Source organism: Rousettus aegyptiacus, unplaced genomic scaffold (assembly GCF_014176215.1).
Source record: "Rousettus aegyptiacus isolate mRouAeg1 unplaced genomic scaffold, mRouAeg1.p scaffold_m13_p_11, whole genome shotgun sequence".
Classification (NCBI taxonomy): Eukaryota; Metazoa; Chordata; class Mammalia; order Chiroptera; family Pteropodidae; genus Rousettus; species Rousettus aegyptiacus.
In genome coordinates, this window is record NW_023416286.1 from 73472880 (window position 1) to 73499681 (window position 26802).

A 26802-nucleotide genomic window follows, 5' to 3' on the forward strand; every position below is an offset into this window, starting at 1 on the left:
GTGCAGAAGCAGATTACAGTCTACACCAAAGATCCATTTTACTTCTGTTTTGGTTTGTTTGTATCCTCGAGTCATTAGCAGTTTCTCCAGACTCTGAGCAGACTGCACAAGACACTGGCCGGGCTCTCGGGCACACATCCCTCTCCAATCCCTTGGCCCCACGACCCGCCCTCATGCAGGTGGAATGCTGAGCGCTGACCCACTCACTGAACCCTCTTTGGAGGGGACACACTAAGATTCCCAAAACCTGGAGTTCTACGGCAAGGAGCTTGAGGGGGAGGTGGTCGCAGGTTCAGGGAAATGCATGGGAACCCGTGGTCTCCTTAAAAGACAAGAAATTTTCTCCCTGATTTGCTCTCTTACATTTGAATCTGAGATAGCAGTTGTTGCAGTACAGTTGGTTGTTTCTGATTCTGACTTCGGCTCCTGAGGAAGAGCCTCCGAGGTCGCACTCACAGGCCACACACTGGGGGACAAAAAAAAAAAAAAATCATACTCAGTCAACTCAAGAAAGCTTGGAGTGCTCCTGGAGAGGGAGAGGAAGTGCGAAATGCAGCTTCTAAGCTTATAGACATGTTTTAGCCAAAAAAAAAAAAGCCAAAAGATAATTAGTAGATTAAAATCAAGCCTGCCATACGAGACATTAAAGAATGCCCAAAGCCAATTTTAAGAACCAAGATGATCATTCTAAATATATCAAAAGAGTAGAAATGATTTGCTGATTCACTTAAAGAAATTTAGTCTTCATTTCTCTCAAAGGAATGAAAGAGGGTTAAGCACCACATGAAGGATCTGGCCACCGGAATGAAGGCTGGGTTTCTGACACTCGGGGGTGGGCCACTGCGCCAGCTAGGCAAAGGTTCACGCGTGGCACTTCCACTTCGAGGCTGGGTATTCTGGTTCCACGTGCTCAAACACTACTAATTTTGATTCATTCTGCTACGCCTAGGAACAGCCCAAGCCAGCGACAGCCAATGATATCCAAGCTTAAACAAGCTGTGGTCTGGAGAACTCCAGGGTCCACAACTGGAGTCTCCCTTCAGCTCAACACAAGTTCAAGAATCAAATAGGTATGTCTCTAAAGACAGTTACTTTGAAATAAAGTAGTTACAGGCTTAGTTCTTTCTTGTCAGGTACAAGCAGTCTGTATAACTTTAAAATATTTAGAGTGCTTTTCCTTACTCTCCCTATTCAAAGCTAGGCTGTTGGACACTGTTGTAATTGTATGTCCTGTCCCCATGCTGTTGATGACATTGGTAAACTACATTTCAAATGTGCCTATAATATCATTTTAGAGAAAGCATTTATGCAGTGTAAATTTTACTAAGCGAATCTTAACAGATTGGAGATAAAAAGTGCGTAGTGTTTCTAAATTTAATTTTTGGAGCTGGGTTCAAGATTTGAGAACTAAACAGGAGTAGGCAATTTGAAACTCAAAACGCAGCACAGACTGACAAATACAGCAGCACCTAGCTTGTTAATGGCACGCCCACACCCAGCGCTCCAAGAAGCCATGCGCTCTCCAAGCAAAGCTTTGCGGGCCGACAGAGGCTGTTTATCTCAGTCTCACCTTAAAACAATATAAATGATAACAAAGACCCAGGGACTCGATGATCATGGCGGCTCCTTTGCCCAGAATGGTGTTACAGTAGGAGCACACGCGCTTCCCACTGACTGACCTAGATGCAGGACAAGAATGGAACGGAGGCTTTCATCTGTGCGGCTCAAGTTATTATTTTAAAATCACACTCTGGTCTTAACATTAACAATTTAAGAAAGTCTCTGTACATCTGCGGGAGGAAAACTTTCACCGGCCAATCAAAGTATGCCTTGATTATATTGTACCTTGAAGGATCTCCATGATGGTTCTGAAAGCTTGACACCTATTCACCTAAATGAACAATTTCAGTGCAATTAGTCCATTCTGCACTTCAAGATGCTACCCTCCTTAGAACATATCTGCACACAGCAATAGCCTCCCCCTTCTCTAATTCAGCCAACGGCCTCTCGCCAGTTAGACCTGCCAAAGCGCAACTCTATAATCACGTCATTTCACCCATAGAACACTGAACGAGCAGCCTCGACTTCTTCCGAGAGGCACTGCAACCCACTGTCTCAACCTAATTTTCTCATCCTCTTTCTCATTCACCCAATATTCAAGTTAAACAGAAGTAGGAGTGCTTTCCTGACTGTGCCTCTGCCTCACCGGACTGCCTCTGTGGAGAATGAAATGAAAATCGCACAACAGCTGCCATTTAGGTAAGTAAGGAGAGTTTCTACCTCCCTTTGGATGCAAGTCTTACCTTCTTTCCCAAGTGGCAAGGGAAAGGCCACTTCTTGCTTTTGCATCCCTCGGAACCAGCACAGCACTTTTAAGTGCATAGTTGTGGAGTGCCTCATGTCAGGGCACCACCTCTGAGACAGAGACATTTGCAGGGCGGAAAAGGCCAGACCTGTCTTCTATCTGTTCTCCTAGGGTGGGGCTCTCTGTAAAGACATGGGTACTCTCTCCTCTGCCTTGCCTCCCCACTCCAACACCTTCATCGTCCCCACAAATTTACCATAAATCTTCACTCCTCCTTCTCATAATTCAAACTCTCTGATACCCATTTTGTAGATCCTGGTACAAGTAATATTTTAGAAGGATATAAATACATTCTCCTAACGAAATCTCTTCTTTGATGGCTTAAGAAAAATCTCAATATAATAATTGCGTTTCTACTTTTCAGTATTTCATTTGCATGAGAAGTATATGCCAGCAGAACTCCCTAGGGTGACAGCAGAAACATTGCTGTATGTGGTTTCAAAAAGCATCAGTGATCTGTAGTGAAGTTAAGCAGATCTGAAAACCCAATACCTGTTGACATCTGAGCTTCTGTCCATATTCAAAGGCAACTTTTAAGTCAAGACCTATCATTATAACTGTTACACAATTCCTGTGGCATCTGACCTACAGAATCAGTTGATGGAGTCTGAACAAACTGTTGGCAAACCACGTAAGAGGCAAGTAATAGTTTTGGAAATCAAATCTCCAACAAGCATTACTAACTGCTTAACATTTTTTTTATTCAGCTTGTTAAAAGCTGCATAGATGATGGAACTTGATTATAATGCTTTCTTTTTACATTTGGTTCCAATAAAATGAGTTTGTATTGTCTCATTAAAATAGTCAAATATTTTACAATACTGCCTTTACTCATAAATTTCAACTACATTCGATGAGTATATTTTCATGATTATACTGAAAACTATTCAGGTACATCTGTCTTTAAGATACCACAAGCAAAGGAGACCATGGCAATGAAGTAGCTGTTTTAAAGGTCTCCAATGGCTTCACAGGACATCCATAAATGCTCTTAGAAAGCAATCGGGAAAGATTTCTTAATTGATCTGATAAAAGGACACTGCATTTGACACATTCAAAAAGGCCTTTCTTTGGAAAGCATCAACAAGATGTGAGGGAAATTTTAATGAAAAAAAAAAAAACATACCCCTGAAACTAAGAAAAGGAGAAAGCCACAGGGCCTTACCTACTGCGTAGCTGGGAGCCTGATGGTGAAGGTGAAGAGAAATGGCTTCGTGGTGTAGGGGAAGGTGCATTGGTGGCCCTCAGAGAGCCAGCGGAAGGAGGGGGAATGCTGGAGGACGGATTTCGCATGTAGGCACGGTTTGACGTGGACACCAGCTGAGGTGGCGGGCGACTGAAGTCTTGAACAGAGGAAGAAGCATAGACTCCTGCCGGCTGACCAAGCCAAGGGGACTGCCTCCAAGAACTGGATCTGGGGGAATCCAGGTTATCTAGAGATTCACCCCTGAAATATAGAAAGGATTAATTAAAATTATATATAACACATTCGATTAGAAATCTACTTAACATTAGTCATTAAACTATCCATTTTATGTATTTCATAAGCAAGTATTAATCTAACAGGTCCAATTACTTATAAAATAACCTTTAATGTTTTTTTTTTTTATCAAAGGCATCATAATCTTTCATATTCCATTAACCTTCGTTTATTTTTATGCTTATTTACTTGGTATTTAGGTAATAGAATAAATACAAAGTGGAAAGGACAAGTAGATACTAAGACAAAAATGACATATTTTTTTTTAAATCTTCAGCTGCTTACATAGATATATCAATTTTAATTTCTAAAACTCAACCAAAAATACCTCTTTATATACTTATGTATGTCAGGTATTAAACACTGTCACAAAAATATTAATTTCATCTTCACAACATTATATATGATTTTTCTTTTGCTCTCTCAGAAGTTAACTTGTCCATAGTAAAAAGAGCTAGTCAGTGGTGGAACTAGCTTTCAAACCAAAGTCTCCCTGATTCCAAAGTAACTCAGGCCATTTCTACTGTGTAGCCATCATGCACTCACCACCCATAACCCACAGAAACACAACTTTTGAAAAGTCTCTCTTAAATCAAGTTGTATGCTTATATTAATTCTGGTCTACAAAGAATGACTCAAAATCATGAGGGGTTCTTTTCTACCTGATCAATTTTGTTATTACTTTTTAAACTTTCTTATCCCAAATTTGAAATAGGTATGTTTTTCTTTTAAAGTTACAAAAGTACTACGTCATCATGATGAGAAAGACTCAGGCAGAAGAGAAGGGTACCTGAAGGAAGAATAAGGCTCTCTGACCTGCTTACCACAATGTACTTGCTCCAGTCTCCAGGGGCATTCTTCTAGACTTTTACTCATATATGTAAGCACATATTTACTTATACATACAAATTTACATATAGCCATGTCTATATACATATGTAATATGTTCCTATGTTTAACATTCTCAAATAGGATTATTCTGCAATGCATGTTCTTCATAGCTTGCTTTATCCATGTAATATATATTATCTCAGAACTATCTTTATGTCAGTTCATATGACAGATGGTACTTAGGTGGCCCCCAATGAACCTTGTTACTGTATGCACATCCTTGTGGTCCTCACTGATTCTGGGCTTGGCCACTTGATGTGTTGACCAGTGGGACGTTAGCAAACATTATTCGAATGGGGGTTTCATAAGCACTTGCACATGAAAGCATATCTTCTTGCAAGGTTTCCTCTTTGAATCCAGGTGCCAGGTCACAAGGAGGCCCAAGCAGCTATATGGAAAGGTCAATATGTAGAAGAGAGGCTCCCAGCCGATAACTGCAGCTGAGCTCTCAGTGGAGCTTCTAGATCAGGGGTCAGCAAACTAAAGCTTGCTGCCAGAATACATACAATTCATGAGTGAAGGGTATTTTATATTTTCAAACAGTCATAAAACAACAACAAAGAACATATGATGGAGACTTATGTGGCCTACAAAATCTGAATTATTTACTATCTGATTCTTCGTACAAAAAAATTTGCCAACACCAACTCTAAGTGATTCTTACTACCCAAGTGTCCGAATCACCATGTAAAGAACTGCCTAGACAACTCTCAGAATAGTGAGATGCAATGAATTGATATTTTAACCCATTACGTTTTGAGCTGGTGTATTAGGGAGGAATATGCCTCTTTTGATTCTTTAATAGTTGTATAGTTTTGACCTTATCAGTGTGCCACTATTTATTTAATGAGTACTAAAGTATACTCTTATTAGTAAACATTCAGATTTTTTTTTTTTTTTTTTGCTATTGCCAATAACATTTAAGTGTATATTCTTTGATATCTCTTCGGATACTGAACCAAATATATTCAGAAGTTAAAGCGCCAGAAACTAAACTTCTTACAGGGTATAAAAATAAAAACTTTTGCTTAATAAACACTGAAAAACCATCCACCCAACTGGGAACAAGAATTGCTGATTCCTTAGACAACTGTCAATACATAGACCTAATCATTTGTTTAACCTTCTACAAGTCCCGGAAGCGAGATACATCATTGCATTAGGAGTAGTGTTCATCTTTTATATGTTTATTGACTTTGTTTCTTTTTCTATGAACTATTTTCATATCAACTGTCTGCTCCTATAAAGTTGCCGGGGTTTATTTACTGGTTTACAAAAAGTATTTCCATATTGAGATAGTTTGCCCTTTGTAATGTGTTGCAAATAATTTTCCTCAGTTTTTCAGCTGTGTAAATTTTGAATAAAAGTAGCTCCAGTATTTATTTAGCCAAGATCTTTTAAAATGTTCATCCTCTCATCTCCAATTAATTTATAACTATGTACTTATCTGAACGTTAAAAAAATTAGGTTTTCACACTTTGTGAACACTATTATGATTCCAATCTAACCATTATCTTATTATAAACAAACAATTAGAGGCTTAATTTTTTTTAAGTTCAGCAGCCAAGGAAACACAAAACCACACAAACTATTTAAGTGCCCGATTCGCATTCAGAGTTCCACATCCAGCTTTGCAACCTGTTAGCCACGTGGTTTTGTCCACATGGCATTCCCTGCTTGAGCCACGGTTTCTACATGCAGAAAAATGGAATGACCATCCCTACCTCAAAACATTTTCCTCAGATTGAGATGACATGGAAAAAGCAAACGACATGTGTCTGGCATTTAATAAGTGTTCCGTGACATGTGCCCAGTGACATCTGCTCTATTCCTCTTTTTTTCCACTAAATCTTAGAATAAGATAAGAAATTATGACATCTCTTCTGCCCAAAAGAGCCAGCATGTCTATTTGCCTCACAGCACAGAAGAGGAAATAATTGCTAAAATGTCTCGCACCTTCTCATAATCCCAGGCAGACAAATAGGCTCTTTATTTACGCTGGAACTGCGCTGTCGGATCCAGCTGTTGTCATTGTGAAGGGATGTTCTCTTCCTCATTTCTTGAAGAATTTGTTGTCTCTCCAACTCTGCTTCTGATGGGACTTGTTCCTTCTTGGAGCTCCTCTGTGATGAGCTACTGCTCCCAACTTGGTCTAAATATTTACTGCTTCCTAAATTAAAAACACATCAAACGCTGCAGGATTAGCACATTAAGAAAAAAAAAAAAAAAACAGATAGTGGATAAATCTCCAAATCAGTGTAGCAAATAATGTGACATTGTGCGCATATGCTGCCATCAATTCTCAGCAAGACTGCTGCCTGGGAACATAAAATAACTGTCTCTTTTTCCTGGAAATTCCAATTCCACAGCCAGAGGCATACCATGGAGCACGCTCAGGAAAACTGAGGCGGCTGCTTAAAAAGGAAACGACCAGCATTGATTTCAACAATGTTAAGTTATAAAATGCTCATCCGGAAGTAGTTTCTCTTCCATTTCTCCCTTCCTTCCTAAATTAAATCAATCAAGCTTAGTTTCACTGAATGCTTACTGTGACAACTGTGCGAAGGAACTTCAAGTTCTAGTCTTTCGAAAAACTTAGAATTCCCCTGGAGAGAGAGCAAAGACACCTCTAGATAACATGACCCAAGTCTCTGTGGTATAAGTCACAGAAGAAGTCATGACCAACTTGTAGGAATGAGAGCATATTTAATCCAAATGATAACCAAGGAATGTTATCAGACTTGTTTCTAAGAAACTGATAAAGCTATAATTTGGATGTTGAATTTACGAATGACAACAAAGTCAGGTTTTATCCTGAAGCCTTTATCTCATTGGATTTGCTGATTAATTTCTGAATTGCATAAAACATCCATAACTTTAGAACAACCTCCCCACCTTAATTTGGATTAGGAAATTTCATGTAAGGATTTGTTTTCTTTTGCTCTCCAGATTTACTGCTATTATAATTCTTTCAAAATTCGTGTCTCTCAATTTAGTTCATCTTCCAGTAAGCAATGAACAAGGACACCAAAGGTTTCTTATACACATCTATGTTTATATTTGCGCATACACATAGCTTTATCAATTTGGTCAGATTTTAAATAAAACATTTCCTATTTTAAAAATACTGTATTGACATAACCAAGCTTTTCAATAAAATATTTGTAACTTTCACTGCCTGCTATCCAGTTAGTAAAGGGGAGAAAATATACATAGAAAAATAACCAGATTAATATGCAAGCCACAAATATTAACAAGACTGTTTCAGAGAATCACACTTGCCATGTGTTTAAGATTGGGAGAGACTATTATCACTGCAAATTAAAAATGTTTCATGGCAGATGGAAGTATTTAAACCTTAATTTTAATAATAGTTAGGGGCAAATTCAGGGGAGAAGAAACCAGAAATACAAACAGATAAGACTATAGGAACCAGAACGGAACGCATATAAGTTGAGAACTGAGGGAGAGAACAATTTGGTTATAGTTGAGGTTTCCCAATGAGAAAAACAGCAAAATAGGTTAGAAAGTTAAACTAGGACCAGATAATGGAAGATTCCATGTATTAAGGGAAAAGGGTGATCATAGAACCTAAAAGAAATTGTAAATTCTACAACCTTTAAACAAAAGTGATAAATCAGCTGCCACCAGATCATTTGAACCTGTTGATGTGTTGTCTGGCTCATAGAGGGTTTAAAAAAAATTTTTTTTTAATTCCCTATTAGTATTTAAAAGATAACATGAAAGTCTAGATTTCTTTTATTACTTTTTTTTTTTTTTTAATGACAGAAATGGTTGGTGATCACAGATTTTCATTCTCTCACAGGGCAGTAACAGGCTGGAGCTGAAGAATGTGGCTGTCTACTTAGACAAGGATGTCCACCAAGTTCACCTCATTCCTTACCTGCACCTTCATTCATCAATGTAACTGACTAAAACCCTGCTAATGCAAGGCCTGGAATGCAAACCCTGCTTAAAATGGTTGCATTTTGCTTAGCTTTTTTTTTTTTTCTTAGTTATATAATTTCAGTTACATGTAGTCCTTCCTACAAATGTACTTTATACTAACAATATCAGGTTCCAAACTATTTTTGCCCAGTTAGTGAAATCATTTTCATTTTGGACTTTTTGACATCTTATCATTTAAATGTTCAATTTCAAGTATATGTACAATTTTTAAGTCCCGTGTTGTTCTGCAAAAAACTTTTCTGTACCAATTCTTTAACTGCAAGACAAAATTTACTATACAAAACTGTATCAGCATCACTTTGTAAAGTTTTCACATATTTCATTAGCTATTTAAAAACAATTTTAATCTCCTAGTACTCCCTCCATTACAAAGCCAAAATAAACACAAGATAGTTTTGTTTTTATACATGAATGCTAAAAATATTCAGTGTTTTGATTATGGAATCTTAATGAACCTGAAATATCTTGACCTTAAAAATACTGATCATAGCGTATGATAGCATAAATAAGCAATCGTGCTAAGGAATTTTGAAAAAACTTCACGCTTACCATTTTTATTTGTGGGGTAATCATCCAGCTCAGTAGTGGATCTGGATTTATTCCTAAAACACAGAACACAATATATTACATATGTCTCATTAAGAACAACCTTTTTATATTTATGAAGTAAGAACACCAAAAAGGTTATTTTTTTAAAGTTGATTTATTTCCTATGCCTGTTGAGAGCCATATTTATTTTCATACTAAGGAATTTTTCATGTTGCATAAACTAGCAGAAAATAGTGACATCTCCAGAAGAGAGAAGAGCTTGATGCTAGAAATACATAAACATGTGAAAATCCTTTCCATTTCATATAAAGGTTAAGCCTACAATTTGACCAATTTGTGTCCTCTGACTCACTTTTAGATCTCAGTCTTACTGTACAAAACATCTGTCATCGGGTTATTTAACATCAGACTGTTCCACTTCCTTCATTCTGGCTGAGGGACAAGAAGTCAACTTTTGGGGCATTAGGCTACAACTTTGAAATAGCAACTTACTAGCATTCCAAAATGGTACCAGAGTATACTGGCATAGGCAATTTCTGAAAATTTCCAACTTTGTAATGGTAAAATATAGGTCTGTATAGCAACACATGTTGATTTCGTTCTCACTCTAGTAGGCACGATAACTTCAAATAATGCTAATAAAAATGAATAATAATGTATGTTATCATATATACAAATATTACATATGTATATGCACATAACATATACATGAGTATGTATACACTAAATCATAATAATGTATAATACATAATAATATATCACAACTGTTAGGAACATTCATGAATAGTTTCATTTCTATTAAGACAGATGACAATACTTTATTACAAGATGTCTAGACATACTCATTGACACCTCCAGGGCATGCTGTATCACAAGTGCCTAGAAGTATTTCATATTTTCCAGGATTCCTTAAGTTTCCCTTCTCTTCAATCTGATTATTTTCTAAAGGTAATGAGCTACATAAAGGTTATTTAAATATATAAACAAATCCATAGCTTTAAAAGAGATGCACATTTTAATAAACTAGTTACCCAGAAACATTCATTACAAATAAGGTCATCCATCACTAGAAATTTTTTCTAGCTAATGTCAGCCCATTACTACTTGTATATTCCTTTTCTTTTCCTTGTCTACTCTGAGCCCTATTCAGTCACCCTGATTGTCTATATAAGTATTTTTTTAATCACAAAGGCAAACTTCCTAAAGAAGAAATTTCGGCTCTGAAAACACAAATTAATAGTCATACACTGGATATTTTTAGACATATTGTTTAGAATTCTTTAGTGATATCAAAAGTGCAAAGCATTTAAAAAGATACTTAAAAACATTAAATTTGATATATATATGTACATATATATATTTATAACTTTTCAGATATCTGAAATCCTATCTTCCTTCCCCCCAAACTAACCAGTAGTTCTAATCAAACTAAGAGAAAAGCCACAATTCTCATTTCAGATGTCCACATGTAGATTCATTTTGAGTAAGCTTATGCCATTGCTTACACTTTTTAAAAAAAAAAAAAAAGGTTAAGGTAGAGTGCAAAAAAATGAACGATTCTTCCTGTGTCCATGCCCCTTGCATTATGGCTCCTCCCATAGAGAAGTAACTGGCCTTGTAACTTTACTTTAGATAACAGATTGTGACAGAAGCAATGATGTGCCAGTTCAGAGCTGAGACGACAAGGGGCCCTGCATGCTTCCTGTCTTTAATGCTTTCTCGTTTCCCTGCCCAGCCACCATGTATTTGAGGCTGCACTGGTTTGCTGAATGTTGAAAGACACATGGCCCTGTCGCTCTTCTTGCCCCAGCTGACAGCCAGCCAGCCAACCACCAAAAGCAGATTTGTCTAGTAAGAGGATAGTAAATGCATGATGAGCCCAATCAACTAAAAACTGCCAATTGAGTTCAGCTCAAAATGCTAACTCATAAAATCATAAACTTAAGTTACTAAGCTGAGAGGTAATTTTAAAGATCAACCAGCAAGATATCTCTGCACGCCAGAAACAACCAAGAGCTGCAGTAGTTGTGCAAAACACCTAGGCAAACCTTCAAAAATTCATTTGAAGCCATTTACTCCAACCAAATCACAATTAAATGTTCTACACACCTGTCACTAGAATGCAACCCTGAAGATTCTTCCTCTCTCTTTGGTATGTCATAGGAATCAACAGGCCTAAAAGACAGAAAGAGTTTATGGTCAAAATAACAGACTTCAATTTCTTCCTCGAGTTTAAGAAATGGATAACAACATAATGCTATTCTAGCATCTTTATGAGAATGGTCTCTGAGTTGAAAACTAAACATACAGAAGTATTTCAATCGATCACTGCAGAAAACAGTCCCACTACTACAGACAGACATTTGCAGTTCATTCATTCCACAAATACATGTTGTGTGCCTGCTACGCTCCAGTGCTGTTCTAGGGTTTGGCTACTGAAACAAAAACTTATTGGCCTCATAAAACTCATATTTTAGTGGGGCAGGCAGGCCAACAGACAAGCAAATGAATGCATAACATAGAGCAGGGAAAGGCACATGGAAAAAAAGGGGTGGAGAAGAAGCATGTATTTTAGACGAGGTATTTTGGAAAAGTCTGAGGTGACATCTGAGCAAAGATTTTTTAAAAATGTGTGGTACAACATGTGAGAAAAGATTCCTCCAGTCCCAGGGACTAGAAAATGCAAAAGTCCAGAGATAAAATATGTTAGGCATTTTCAAGACATGAAAAGGAGGCCAGCAAGGCTGTAACAGACCAGGTGAGGGCAAGTTGTAGGAAGCTCTTTAGACCAAAGGGCAAAGACAGCCGATGCCAGCCTTCTAAGGCCATGGTGAGGGCTTCAGATGGTTCTCTAATGGGAGGGGAAGCCATCTGGAGACACTGAGCAGGGAATAAGGTGACCCGATCAGATTGACAATGTAGTGTCCACGCCGGCTATTTGTGTTCCCTTGTGAAGAGAATACGATGGTAGGGAGCGGGAAAACCGATTAGGTGCCTTTGAAGTGGGGAATGCATTCGGCTAAGCCAAGCCAACTGAAGAGTCACGTGTGCCCTTAGGCCATAGGGACAGACCTTCTATACTGGTATATTTTGACTGATGTTTCCCTCTCTCTCTCTGCCTGGCGCGTCTGTTCCTCCGCACGGCGCCTTTGCTCCTCGGCCTCCGCCTGCCGCCGCTTCTGCTCCTGTTCCTCCCGGTACCGCTGCTCCTTCAGTTCCCTTTCTTTCTGAAGAGTGACTTGTTCCTGCAGCTTCTCCCGTTGGTCCTCATCCGCGTCTCCCCCTTGCTGCTGTGTCCTCTCCTCTCGCCCCGCTCGGGTTCCTTCCCTGTCGGAAGACTTAGACCCTTCACCCCAAGTGGCTCGCAAGGTGGCAACGGCGGGCTCGCGTGTGGTCACAGAAATGCTGTTGGAGCTCAGGACCATCAGTTCCTACATGGCCAGGGAGAAAAGAAACCCACCTAAATCGATGTATTTCTGTACTTTTATAAAGATAAGTCTATATTTAATTGCAGATGATATTTATTGTAGTTGGCCCAGGAGTCTGCTTGCAATGATGTTTTATTACTAACAAAGCCACACGTGGGTGACAGAAATGTAACTTAAAAGAATAGGATGCACTTAGTGTCTGTCGATAGAATTATTTAATGATATGGTAGAGAAATCAGGAGAAATGTTGAAACATCAAAGCAAAATTCTGACAAATTAGAGCTCACTATATTTTTCAAAGAACTACATAAGTGATTGTGTGGCAAAGGTCAAGTTAAATGTGTCTTCTTCCATTTTTCAGCTGATTTCACCAACAAGGTATAGAAGGAAGAACACACCATGTTCCAAACATTACCTCATTCAAGTACTTGGAATTCTCTCTCTCAGCCTCTTGCTTAGCCTTTTGCCACTCTTCTCTTAGTTTCTCCTGCTCACGTTGATATTTCTCCTATAAGATAGTATATTAATAAATTAGTTAATAGGTTATTGTTAATCGTTTTCACTAGCATTTTTGCTAGCCCCACCTTTCACTTCAACCTTTAAAGACGGTGATATTATTTTAACCAATCACAGTGTAGTCCCCAAAGTAGACAACAGCTTACATTGAATTAAATTATAGGTACTGGGAAAGGATAGACACTCAGAATGAACCCAAATGCACTTTTTACCATGGTTGTAATTCATTAAAGCCTCCAGGGGACTGAATTTCTCTGCAATAGACTGAGCACAGAGTTTATAGGAGTAAGTTCTCACAAAGCTGATCCATCTCTCACTCATAAGAAAATCCTATGTTTATTGTAGTATTATACACGGTAGCCAAGAGTTAGAGACAACCTAAGTGTCCTCCGATGAAAGACTGGATAAAGAAGATGTGTACAAATATACAATAGACTATTACTCAGCATCAATGAAATACTGCCATTTGTGATAACATGAACAGTATCATGCTAAGCGAAATGTCAGACGGAAAAGTACAAGAGCCACATGATTTCATTCATATGTGGGATATAAAACAGAAAGCAATAACGAACAAAACAAACAAACTCATAGACACAGACAATAGTGTGGTGGTCACCAGAGCGGAAAGAGGGTGAAGGGAGGAAGAAGAGGGTAAAGGGTGTCAATTAAACGGTGATGGAAGGAAATTTGACTTTGGGTGGTGAACACACAATGCAATATACAGATGATGTACTGTAGAATTGTACACTTGAAACGTATAAAATGTTATTAACCAAGGTCACTCCGATAAATTAAAAAGTAGTGCATAGAAAAAAAAACTACAGTGCCTCACAGACTCTAAAACTATACACAGGGGTTAATAATGATTTTTAAAGGATGACTGGAAAGCTCTAAAATGAAAAAGTAATTGTTTCTGCATTTTAAAACAAAATTAATTTTAATAGAACAAATATTTGTATTTTAATACAAAATGTGCTACTTATCAAAAGATTTGCTAATTATGAGATTATTTGCATTAAAATTTTTTTTTAAATTTGCTTCTCAATACTGCTTGACACTGACCAGGAAAAAGCAATTCAAGCCAAGTGTACTTCTCAGTCTATGTTATTCTGCTCTACCTGCAACAGGCGGTCCTGCTCCTTCTGCCACCTCTCCTGCCGCTTTCGCTCCTCCTCTTGGTCCCATGCCCACCGACTTGGGGCACTGATCGTTGGAACTGGAAGCTAACCAATTATAAGAGAAGCAGTGCAAACAAAGAACATACATGTTACTTCATTAAGTCATCTACCAAAGCACTTCTGCATACATAAATTATTCATATCACTTTTGCCTAAGCTATACCAAAGAACATTTGGCTTTATATTTCAAAATAGGTCTTTGGAACTGGGAAAGATTGGATCGCCTTATTTATTCCAAAGATAAATGAATACTACTTACATCAGGAACCACAGAGTCAGAGCTTCCTGTATGGCAGCACGTGGGCAAAGAGGAAAAAAAATACAACGTAAGTATTTTCATTTCTATGAAATAATTCTTCAGAAAGTTTTATCACTAGCTGTTTCTATGCCAGTATACTAAGTGACACCATTTTTTTTTTAAACAGCAAGAGTAAATCCTTTTTCCTGTTTAGTTTCATCTGTTTATTTTTCATCTTCCAAATTCAGTCAGTTAAACAGAAAAAAAGAATAAAAAAAAAAAAGGTCAACGACGATGCCAAGGACACACTCTAGGTCTAGGCACAGGAGCTAAATCAATAGTATATTCCTGAATAGGTTAGAGAGTTTTTTATTAACATAACTGGTAATATCTCATAGTTTGGCCTAGTTAAAAAAAAAAAATTCAAATGTTATAATATCTACTAAATCCAATTTCTTACTTGCCTCTATTCAATTATAATGTGGCCACTGTAAGTCACATTTTTCAGGTCTTTTTGATAATGAGCTATTTTTCTTAAATAAGGCACCACAATAAACATGTGCAAGAAACATTTCCTTTTCCTTTTCTATTATTTGAACCACAAAATATTCAAACTTCAAGTGTATGACATAGTTATTTTTTTTTTCAGTGTTATTCTTATGGGCATAATGTTATTCTTTTTATACTTAGGAGAATCTACATAAGTGTGTGTGTCTGTATGTAGTACAATGATTATAAGGAATAAGGACATCTCATAAAATACACTACCATACAATATTTTTTAAATTTTCTGACACCTCAGCTTTCAAATTATATTCCCTTACACAATTATATTTTTAAGAAAACTGCTTTGAGACTTAGGAAAATATACTTTCCTAAAATAGCCTGTTAAAGAAAAGTGAGTAAAAATCAGAATAAATAAAGAAAAGGAATTGCTTTATATTAGCCAATTTGAGCTAAGTATATCGTATTGTATCAATTAAATTACCATAGAAAAATAGGAGTTTAACAAAAAATGTCAAAACACTAAGGATACTGACACGAATAGATCTTGCACATGCATAGGTGGTAAACTATTTCTATTTACGGTCCAGGGAGACCTTAATTAACCAAAGGTATATTACTAGGAGATTAACACAAAATACACAAGTCTGGTAAGCATCATATTAAAAGGCAAGTTTGTAAACGTTTAATAATCTTAAAAGTAAGAAACGATAACATTTTAGACACCAACAGCACACTGCCCACTAACTGTGCCATTGCATCTCAAATGTTGGATGTTACTTTTAAGTTCTTGATAGCGAAACACAGAGCTCGAACTCCATTGGTGAGACAGAGTGTTAGGCAAACATGAAAGGGAAGGGAACGCCACATGCAACAGGACTTCGTGAGGCAGCGCAGCCCAACTACACCAACATGGAGAATCTCAAAATGCACTTGTTTGCAGATGGAACCAAAATCGATTTACTTTTAATTTACTTTGACGTCAACAGAGCAGTCCTATTAACACTCCAAAGTCGCCATCCCAATAGCAGTAAATAACTCTGCTTTGTTATTAAGAGCGTGTTTCATTACCAAAAAGTGGAGGTTTTAAAAAAGTTAGCCAATTATATGTTGGTGTAATCTAATATTATGCAATTTGTAGGAAGCAGTAAGGTTTACATGAAATTTCTCGTTTCTTACTGTCACCCAGTGGGGGGTGGGGGGAAAGAGGGAAAGTGTGTGTTTAATAGCACCTTAATTTTTTAGTTTAAAAAAAAAAACAAAAACTTCAGAAGAACAAAGGACACGCAAAGACCCATTACCACAGAGGTAGACCCATGAACTGTAAGAAAAGCCTGATGACCCTAGGGAAAGAATGGAAATGGGTTATGTCGCTTGGTCATAATGACAGCCAAATTGAAGAGGCTTAGTGCCCAGCGCCACAGACTATCAGGAAAGAGTGGAGAGTGGGAACAATTCCATGAAAATGCATGAATTGTTAGCTTGGTGGTTTACCTTGTTCAAAAAATTGTGATCGCCTTTTTAAGTTTTTCAAAGAAATAGGTTCAGATGCTAGTTGAAAAATACAAAAAAAAAAAAAAAATCAATACCATGTCATTCATTTTAATTTCTCACCACTGGAAAACTAAAAGATACTTGGCATAGCTTTCTAATCTATAGCCATATTATTTTTTTAATGACAAAACTGATAGCCAAAGAAGATATGGATTATTTCAATGCACAGGCACACATAGTTTTAGTAGTCTATACTATATTCAAATTAGTAAAAGGAACTAATATTTTGATTAATTAATTTTAGCAGATAAGCATCCTAGTTTCGTGGAAGTACCAGCTTCTGTGCTGGATCACACAGCTTTAGGAAAATGGAAATTAAAACTTTTTGCTTAGGTCAATCAAAAATCTCTTCTAGTACAAGAAAAACTGTTTGTAACTAAGAGTTTTCACAACATAGGTGAGTAAAAAAGAACCTGAAAAATAATGGGGAGGAAGACAGGAAAATAAATATTACCCAGAGAAAGATAATTTTTTTTAAATGCTAAAATTAAACCATTTTTCTAACTAGAATATTTTGGCCAAGTTTTCAAGATCTTACAGCCACACATTTTTAAGTAAAACAAAAGTAGTTCAGCCAGATAAGAATAAAAAGAAAACATTCTCACTTCTCCTAAAGATCTGTTGCAAGATTATGGCAAATGATTATTATACTTCGGTTTATTCATAAAATGTTAAGTGCAGTTATTACTTGATACAAGTTGTTTACTTATATAAACAAAACCCTTAAATGACAGGGCCTGTATATAGTCCCATAGTTACTAATGAGTTAAGTGTCTTATCAGTTTGCTTTGCCTGAGTTACTGGCAGAACAGGACCCGGATGTCTTAGATTTAACATCATGAAGAAAAATAAGTCACATTGCTTTCAAAACTCTTTTGACAAAGAATGTAATATCAAACAAAATGTAGTCACTTCTAATGATCAGAATTAAATGCGAAGACAAATAATCAAAGAAGAAAAAGAAATTTATAAACTTCGTTTGGCTTTGATATAATGTACTATGAACTGGCAAATGCAGATTCAAAGCCACCAAAATGCTATGAAAACTCAGCCCCATTCCTGGCAGTCTAGTTTCATGGTAAAAGAAGTTTCATCTTCTTTGGGTCTCTTTCTGGGCCTGTGTGGACCAGATCTTTATTTATTTTGTATGCCTAAGGAATAGCACACAGCACATGATGGCTAAAGTATTTACAGACAACAGAAGGAGGAAGAGAGTGATAACTCCACAAAGCAAAATTTACTCAGATACTATGCCTACTTTTTCATTTCAAATGGGTACTTTTGCTAACAAATGTTACTGCCATTGACACTTCCTTATTAATACTAGCTGTCTCCATGCTTGTCCCTTTCACAACAATAAAGAGGAAACTTCACTCATCATTTTGTATTTAGCTAAGATTCCCTTTGGCAGCATACCATAACAAGAAGGCTGATGGCCTCCGGAAAACCTGTCTTTCTTATTTGGCTCAGGCACACAGGCACTCAAAGCTCCTGGACATGCTGCCAAAGCTTTGTTTGCAGTTCCTGAACTGTTCAACACTGGAACTTAGCACCCTTCCACCTGGCTGCAATTGGATCTGCGTGCTAACCTTTTAGTTTCAACTTGCGGTGGATCCGTTTTTCTTTCGCAGATATTAATTTTTATAACAGAACTTGAGTGCTATCACTTTTTATTATATTATAAATGTTATTTATAATGGTGATGTTTACCTTTTAGTTCAAAAGTATTGCTTTCATCACGAATTCCATTTATTTCCTTGGATTCAGCATTCTGGAGAGGATAAAATGCCAGTTAAAAATATTTTCTCCAACTGGACTTTGGACTTATATAATACATTTCTCATTAATGAAAATTTCTTAGTAAGATGAGTTTTGGAAGATAGTAACATATTCCTTATAACCTTTTACATGTAATAGAAACCTGTTTCATTATTCTTTAATATTTGTGGAAGGATTAATGACTAGCTACAAGTATGGATGGCTTTAAGTTCAATTAGTCATTTGTTTTCCAAGAAACATGATGGGGGAAATAATCATTAGTCCATTTGGTTTATATTTATGAGTAAGCAACATAGTTATATAGGATTCTGTAACATTTATTCTCGTCTTAAACAACGTAGCAGAATCTCCTTATTAGAGAAAAGGGAATATCTTAGGATAACAACAATATATACCTAAAGGAATCAATATGAACATCTATTTGAAAATTTAAGGATTGCTTTGATACTTAGAAAAATTCCACAGCATAATTATTTTAATCAATTAATGGAACTGAGTATCTCTTAACCACATATGTAAGTCTATCCATCAAATTCACCTATGCAAGGACTGATAATGCTTCGTGAGGTTTTAAATTGCACACACTGCTATACTTATTTTACCAATAAAGACTAAAGAAAGCATCGAAAGTATAGTGTATAATTTTATGTAATTACTACTTCACATTCACAAAAATCTGAGAGGTGGGTACAATGATGAAAGATTGGTAAGAAACACCTGCAAAACACAAGCATGGGATCTTTTGATTTTACCATTATATAACTCATTATTACTCTATTAAATGAGTAATGCCTATGATTTTCAAAAATACATTTTACTCTCATTACTATAAATTTTCTTATTCAATTATTTGTTTTTAAGTAGTATCGAAATTGTTAAAACAAAATAAATTTCTCTCCCCTTGATACACACTTCCTACAGTTGCTTTGCTCTAAACGAATACTCATATGTCTCAAAATACTTACAGAATTCTGAAGGCTTTCAGAGAAATCGGTTGTTATTGAGAGATTTGAAGATCTATCTGAGTTGTAAATTCCAGAAGTTGCATCAATCCACTTTGTTTCAGGTGAACCTATAATTTTGGTAGCCATACTGGTGAGATTGAGGGTTTTATGCCGTATAAATGGCAAGGAAGGCTGGTCTTTGCCCCAATCTGATTGGCACACGAAGATCAAGCAATGAGTACACATAAATGTTGAAGTGGAAAGAACAAAGTTACTGAATGGACATATATGAAATGCACATACATAAAACAGACAAACAAATCAGGTAGTTTGTGAAAGAAATGAAAAGTTTCAGGCTTTTACCAACAGACCACCTTCCGGAAATACGAGGGGTTAGATTATGTTAATAATGAAAAGACTAGCAAATTTGCTGAATCTTTCTGTAAACCAGGACTGGGTATTATATTTTGATATCATAAATTAGTAGGTCTGGGGAGGCTTAATGCACTTCCCCATCTAACCTCTGTAACTAAGAAACACAATAATGGAATGCAGAAAATTTCTTGAGAAGGAACAAGAGCATGATCGTGTTCTCTCTTACACCAATTAGTTATGGTACTGTAGAAAAAGTCCAATTATAGTGTAATTCTTAATACTTGACATTATTATATGACTACCTAATGCAGATATAATTACAATAGCCTTCAAAAAAAGGGGAGAAAAGTGAGAGATACATTTGAATTAAAAAAGAAAACCACAATAGTCTTCAGTTGATATATGCATGCGAAGTCAGTTCAGTCAATAAACGTATCATTCAGTAAATTTGCTAGTGAAAAAGTTTTCAGACAGAATACTCAAGGAAGTATCGCTGATGATTTGTCTTGACATAACCACGAAATATCTTTAAGCAAAAAATTTTTTTTTAAGTAAAATGAAAAGAAAAAAAAGTGTTATTGAAGCCAGCTGTTATAACCAGTTGCCAAAGACCAGTTCCCAATTTAGAAAGCCAGACGCGGTGGTGAAACCAACTCACCAGACTTTCCATGTCGCCTGATATCCATTACCAGGTTTCCAGTTTCTCGAGCATTAGCCATAGTTTCTTCCCACTGTTCTGTGTCCTTATGAGAAAACTTGGTGTTGTTGATAGCAATAATTTCATCATCTACCTGGAGCTGAGAAAATTCTGCTGGGCTACCTAAATAAAGAAAAATAAACAATGCAAAATTTAAAAAAAAAAAAAAGTTCTACAGTTATTGTTTATTTAAAGAAAAAATGACATCTTAATCTCCACTAATCATTTCTCATAATTTTTCATGTAGAAAAGACCCATAGAATTTCTTAAAGTTATTAAATATTTGAGTATCTATAACATACAAAGCACCAGAGGCATTTTTTAAATTTATAGTGTGTATCATCTTCATTAACATTTAAAGGAGAAATGCTGAATTTATCTGTTCAAAAAATTTCTTTATTAACTTTCTAAGAACAAAGAAAATTTTAAATTACTTTTAAATTAAAAATGTGAAATATATTGCATTTTAATTGAGCTTCCAAATCCAAATGCACACTAGAACAAAGAAAACAGGGCAACTTAAACTGATTAAAATTACTACTTACTGTTAACTCTTTAGAGCAGTTTTGAAATTTCAAAGAAATAAACGAGAGTCAGCATAAAATTTGATGTAGCTAAAATATGTAAATGAGGATCTCCTCTTAAATATCCTAGCTTTCTTTTTAATTTTAGGCCTTGTAATGTTTTACTAAGAGTTCTGGGCTTGACTTGGTAGGGGAGGGGCAATCCTTTCATAAAAGTCCCAAAGCATCCCAAGGATTACACTGGCAAGAGATATATCAGGATGCTCAGAAAACAGCACTTTATTGTACAGCATGCATATATCTACCACAAACACAGCTGATCAGGGAAAGTTCTTTCTGAATATTCAATTGAGTATTGTTTGTTAGCATTTCCAAATATTAAGCCTAAAATTCTGACAAATAAATTCTGTAAAAGGCACAAAATTAAGACTTCAAAACTAAAATTAGTTAGGCAAGGAGAACAAACATGTGGTTTGTAACTCCAACTATTAGTCTCGGGGAAGAGGATGCATCTCCTCACTTTATTGCTACATTTTCATACATGTTTTCTCCTGTATCAAATGGAATATTTTCTGGGTTGCGGGGGAGGGGATTTGAACAGCACAGGATAATGAAGAAGAAATTTCACTAGAGCGAAATCTATGATTTACCTGCTTCGACTGATGCTACGAAGATCCCGGAAATATCCCATTTTACTGTAAACCCAAAGTCAAGACTGTTCCCAGGCGTCTGGTTTATGCTGATTCTCATATCACTGAACTGATCCTGAAAACAAACATGAAACGGTGGGATCAGGTGTCCCTGGCAGCCGCATGGGGGAAAGTCTATCCATGAAAGAAAGGAGGCCGCACACAAGGAACGCTTGAAGTATTTCATGGTCAACCGGAAGCTTCGTTTTTTTCCCTTGGTTTTGGTAAAACCTTCATTTACATAAATATCACCAAATTTGTTATTTGTCTGCTAAAATAAGACAAATTCATATCAACAGATGCTTTTCTTTATATTAATACTATAAATTGGTTGGCCACTGATAAAACATAGGCTTTTGCCCACCATGTAATTGGGTCTAATTCACAAACCATTTATCATCACTCAGGAATAAAGTTGAGTGAGAAGGGGTGTGTGTGTGTGTGTGTGTGTGTGTGAATATTATTAAGCATGAGAAAAGCAACATTCTGTCGTTTGCAACAACACAAATGGACTTGAACATTTTATGCTAAGTGAGATAAGTCACACAGAGAAAGAGAAAGTCAAGTGCTGTATGATATCACTTATACATGTAATCTAAAAATGTCAAGCCAGAAAAAAAAAAAAAAACCAGTAAAATGGTGGTTACAAGGTGATAGAGTTAGGGAGATAGGACAGATGTTGTTTAAAAGTATGAACTTGCAAAGAGTAGTAAATAAGCCCTAAAGATCTAATGTACAGTATAGTGAATATAAACAACAATATTGTATTATAATTACCATATTTGTTAGAGACTAGAACTTGATTCCAACCACTAAAAAGAAAGGATAAGTATATAATGTGCTAGAAGTACGATAATAGCAAAAATAACACAATATATAGTTGTATAAAATTAACATGTTGTACACCTGATATTTGCATGGTGTCCTATGTCAAATATATTTCAATAAAATGCCATTTTAGAAAATGCAAAGAAAAAGTTTAAATCGCTTTATTTTTTAAAAATGCCACCATACTTATGAAAAAACTTCCAATACTGAACTTAGCTAAATAATTTCAAGGGATTCATAGACACATAATTCAGCTACTAGTACCATCCATCTAGGTAGGACAGTTTATCACCCCCTAAAGAGCATCTGAAATTTTGGCAGAGCATTTTTCTTGTCTCACTGACATAGGAGGATCTAATGGTAAAGGCAGGGCTGCTACAGAAGCTGCGAAATGCAGAACTATGTTATCCCTGAGAAACCACCAGTAAAATATCAAGAGGACCCCCAATGAGATACCACGAGCTGTAGGCCACAATTTCCTTAAAGAAACATCAGCCCATAAACCCACGAACAGTAGCCTCTTGGGCAATAGATGGAATTTTATTTGTTTCCATTCCTATACTGCACAACAATAAATTTTTAGTTTCACAGACTTTCATAAGCTGTTTTCCAAAACAAATGTTTTAAGTTTTACAGTACACTATGTCAATTAAAAATTTAACTACCTTTCATCGCTTACATATTTTATTTTGGGTAAGCAGCAGATATGAATTTTAACATAATGAGTTCCCTGGACTAGTGTTTTAGTTCTTTGATTCACAGTCATAAAGAACTTAGACTTAACTGTTCAAAAATACAGATTTTTGAAGCGATTTTATGTTCTAGAAATGACCTACAACCTCTCCACTTTAATTTAGCAGTTAAACCAAAACCTAGGACCAACTGGGCAATCCCTAAAGCCCTATGCTTTTTTCACCTCTAAATCAAGTTTAAAATCCAAATGACAATATTCTAAGAAAAAAATTCTAATTATCTAATAATTAGAAGGAAGGCACCAAATAAAGGATTGAAAACACAATGTAATATGGACACAGAACATTAGTGCTATAACAATACTCACTTACCCATTTGTTCAACATTTATTGTATGTCTATTCTGTATATGACACAGTACTTAGCAGTTTGGGAAATAAAATTGAATTAGGCATGATGACCCTTGCTCTTGAGAAATAATTACTGACTGAATCTTCAACAGTGGGTATGGAACTATTTTGAAAAAAAAAATGTAGCTAATAAAATAGAAAAGATTTCATCAGAAAGCTTGTAAAGCAGTTTAAACTTGGGAACCCAGATGTAGTCAGTGAGAACATTCATTAATAATCAGCCTGAACACTAATCTTCAGAATAAAAGTCTTCTATGAATAGAAAAAAAATTACTGGTTAGTTCTACTTAACCCAAACCACCATACACTTGAATTAGAGATGACTCAATGAAAATAAGCGGTCATCTTCACCACTCTTACCTCTCTAAAAAAAAAATTCCAACTGAACTCGATTAAAGTACAGAATCTATGTCTATATAAGAGCAGAGAGACAAATGATAGGTTAGATATTCCAGACACTAATTGAGGTTTTTATCTTGAAGAATAAAAGACAGAATGGAGATTTAATAAATAGTCTCAAACTATATAAAGAATACTTTGTGGAAGACAGTAAATGAGTATTATCCTTTTCTACCAAATATAGGATAAAAGAGAATGAGCTTAAGCCATAGACAGAAAGTCTAACAATTTTATTAGACCAGAAAAACTGTTCCACAAAGGGTTGCTCTCAACCTTGGAAATAAATCTCTACTTGAACATATTAAACAAGGGCACAGATAACCACCTCCATGAAATAGTTAACAGAGGACATCCTCGCTGTGGCTATAGTCTGGCAGACTGTTTTGTGGACCTTTGGGACTGTACAGAGGCAGAGCAGAGAACCACATGGATAATTACAGGTCCATTTCTGTCAATAACCAGGCGACCTCAAGCATGTCACTGAGCCTGGTAGAGCTTTCTCTCATGACACTGATTTTTAAGTTTTTGTTTTTCAAAACCCTATTTTCAGACGAAAGTCTTATGCAGACCACCATTTCACCCCTCAAAAAAACTATATAGACCGATAGCAGTGGGTGGCTATCTATAGCTTCAGGTAAGGGTCAGAGCCCCACTGGCAAGTCCTCATCCTTATGGCAGTCCCTTGGGCATCTCTGTAGGAATGTAGGATAATAAGATTATCCCTCAAACCTCTTGTAGGGGAACAGATCTGTAATTATAGTCAAGTATAAATTATTCAACAAAAAATCACTTAGAATTTCTACTTCTACATTTTTCTCTGCAAAATGTATGCCACTTGAGTATCTACAAAGAACCCATGCTTCAGAAGTTGGAAGAACCAGATGAAACCATGGATATAAATTATTGGGGGGAAATCTAAATTCTTGATGACTGATAAAGAACTATGCCAAGTAGTGTAAGTTCTCCATGCCGGGAAAAGGTAAAATATAGTTATCAACATATCAGCATTTAAAATAAAAATAACTTCTCTCGAATTGAGTATAATTTAAACAGAAGTATACACTGAAAACTGTGATTTTTAAACAAAAACATGATCCAGAGCAGCAATGATAAGATTTGTTTTTACGAGATGTCGTAAATTAAGACTCTCATATCACCAGAGGTGGGAATAAAAAAAAAAAAAAAAAAAAAAAAAAAGATCAGTCTTATGTAATAGCAAGTCATGTAGCTAATCTCCTCAAACTTTTCTAATTAGATAAATGTGTTCACTTAAGGGAAACTTATTTACGTTTATAAAATTAAACGGTAAAGGTAGATTCAGGCTATAAAGTCAGAAATAACGGATAAAATAAATAATCTTTAATTTCCGTGGCGCGTTAGTGTAGTTTTCCAGGATCTTCAGTGAGCCTTCGAATCACGGTGCTGCTCTGGCTCTGGAGCTGCTCCCTGTCACCAAAGACGCATCCACGTCTCCTTTCTCCACCTCCACATTCCAAAGCGGCAGGGGCGCTTCCAGTCCCGCCTCTCTCAACCCATTCCAAGTTTCTCTCTTCTTACCAAATCCATTTACATCCCTCATCCCACCAGATGGTACCGACTATTCTTGCTTTCAAGAAATAGTCTTCCAAGTCACCCGTTATGTCACTTTCCCTTGCCTTGTTCTTCCATCTCTCTGGCCATTTCTCACTTTCACTAGCATGTTCCTCCTTTTTTTCTACTTTCATTTTGTTGTTGTTCTCTAGTCAGTCTCCCCATCTCTTGACTACATGCTTTCCCGAGGAACCTCCTTCACTGCTCTGTCTTTAACGACTGTGTAAGCCCAACATATCCCAAACTAAATTCATTGCTCTCTCCCTAAACTTGCTCTTCCACCTCTTGCTTTTCATAGATCAGTTCATTACATCAGTATCTAACCAGATGCCTAAGTTAGAAACACCAGGTTCTTTTCCTGGGCTTCTTCCTCTTTTCTTCCCCTAACTGCTCCCCACCTCAACTCCACACAATGGTCCCCACCTCCGCTCTCCACTACACACATGCATTTAACAGTGTTATCAAGTCCGCAATCCATAAATCCATGTGTAGCCACCCCTTCCTTCCATTTCCCTTCAGGTTATCTTATTCTGGCCATGGTCTCTCCTCCAAACCCCTGAGGCCACCTCCCACTCGGCCTCCGGCCTCCTGACCTCCTTGTCCTCCACCTTCCTCACAGCCACTAGAGCTTTAGTTACAGACATGCTAATTATTATTTCACACGTTTTTAAAATTGCTAGTAGCTCCTTACTGCCTACTGGGTAGATTTCAAACTCCACATTTCAGGAATAAATTCAGTTCTGATAAGCTTCAATCAATTTTTTACCTTTCCTCAAAACAATCTTAATAATGATTTTATCTTTATGAGCCAGAAGGTATTTCAGTCCCTGTTGGCTCTAAAATTCTAAAGACACAGCAAAGTTAAAAATGAGTCAATGTTTGGTGTTTTTACTTAAGGTAGTTCTCAAATTTGAGTATGTTGTATTTCAAAAAGATTAAGGTCAGAGCAATTACAATTGTGGCCTAATCATTTAACCAGTCTAGAAAATGTTATATGACTTTCCAATCTCAAGTATTTCATTGGTAAAAATGGAGATTATACTACTTACTTTGCAAGGTTATTGAGAGAAATAAATAAAACATTTAACAGGTGTCATGGTACCTGGTCGACAGTCATTACCTTCTATTTCCCATGAAAACAATGCTGTACATCATACATAGGCTGGTTAAGCAGTTTCTGGACCAACTAAAGAAAATCCC

The 26802-nt window shown here is 36.4% G+C and overlaps 1 protein-coding gene across 9 annotated transcripts in view; it reads right to left on the bottom strand.

Annotated features, from left to right (window-relative positions):
• The window catches only part of LMO7 (LIM domain 7), a 180693-nt gene that overhangs the window by 1721 nt on the left and 152170 nt on the right, over positions 1-26802 (bottom strand). For 5 of the 9 annotated variants that reach the window (XM_016149351.2, XM_036228897.1, XM_016149357.2 and 2 more), the window contains 16 exons: positions 21645-21759; positions 20432-20593; positions 19420-19607; positions 18386-18446; positions 16616-16672; positions 16423-16464; positions 14639-14664; positions 14320-14424; positions 13098-13190; positions 12327-12685; positions 11364-11429; positions 9255-9307; positions 6693-6906; positions 3531-3812; positions 1571-1679; positions 364-466 (listed from right to left, as the gene is read on the bottom strand). In XM_016149351.2, coding sequence (XP_016004837.2) covers positions 364-466; positions 1571-1679; positions 3531-3812; positions 6693-6906; positions 9255-9307; positions 11364-11429; positions 12327-12685; positions 13098-13190; positions 14320-14424; positions 14639-14664; positions 16423-16464; positions 16616-16672; positions 18386-18446; positions 19420-19607; positions 20432-20593; positions 21645-21759 — 2035 coding nt within the window. The remainder of the gene's footprint in view (positions 1-363; positions 467-1570; positions 1680-3530; positions 3813-6692; positions 6907-9254; positions 9308-11363; positions 11430-12326; positions 12686-13097; positions 13191-14319; positions 14425-14638; positions 14665-16422; positions 16465-16615; positions 16673-18385; positions 18447-19419; positions 19608-20431; positions 20594-21644; positions 21760-26802) is intronic. The other 4 variants (XM_016149355.2, XM_036228899.1, XM_036228896.1 and 1 more) reach the window with 2 other exon arrangements.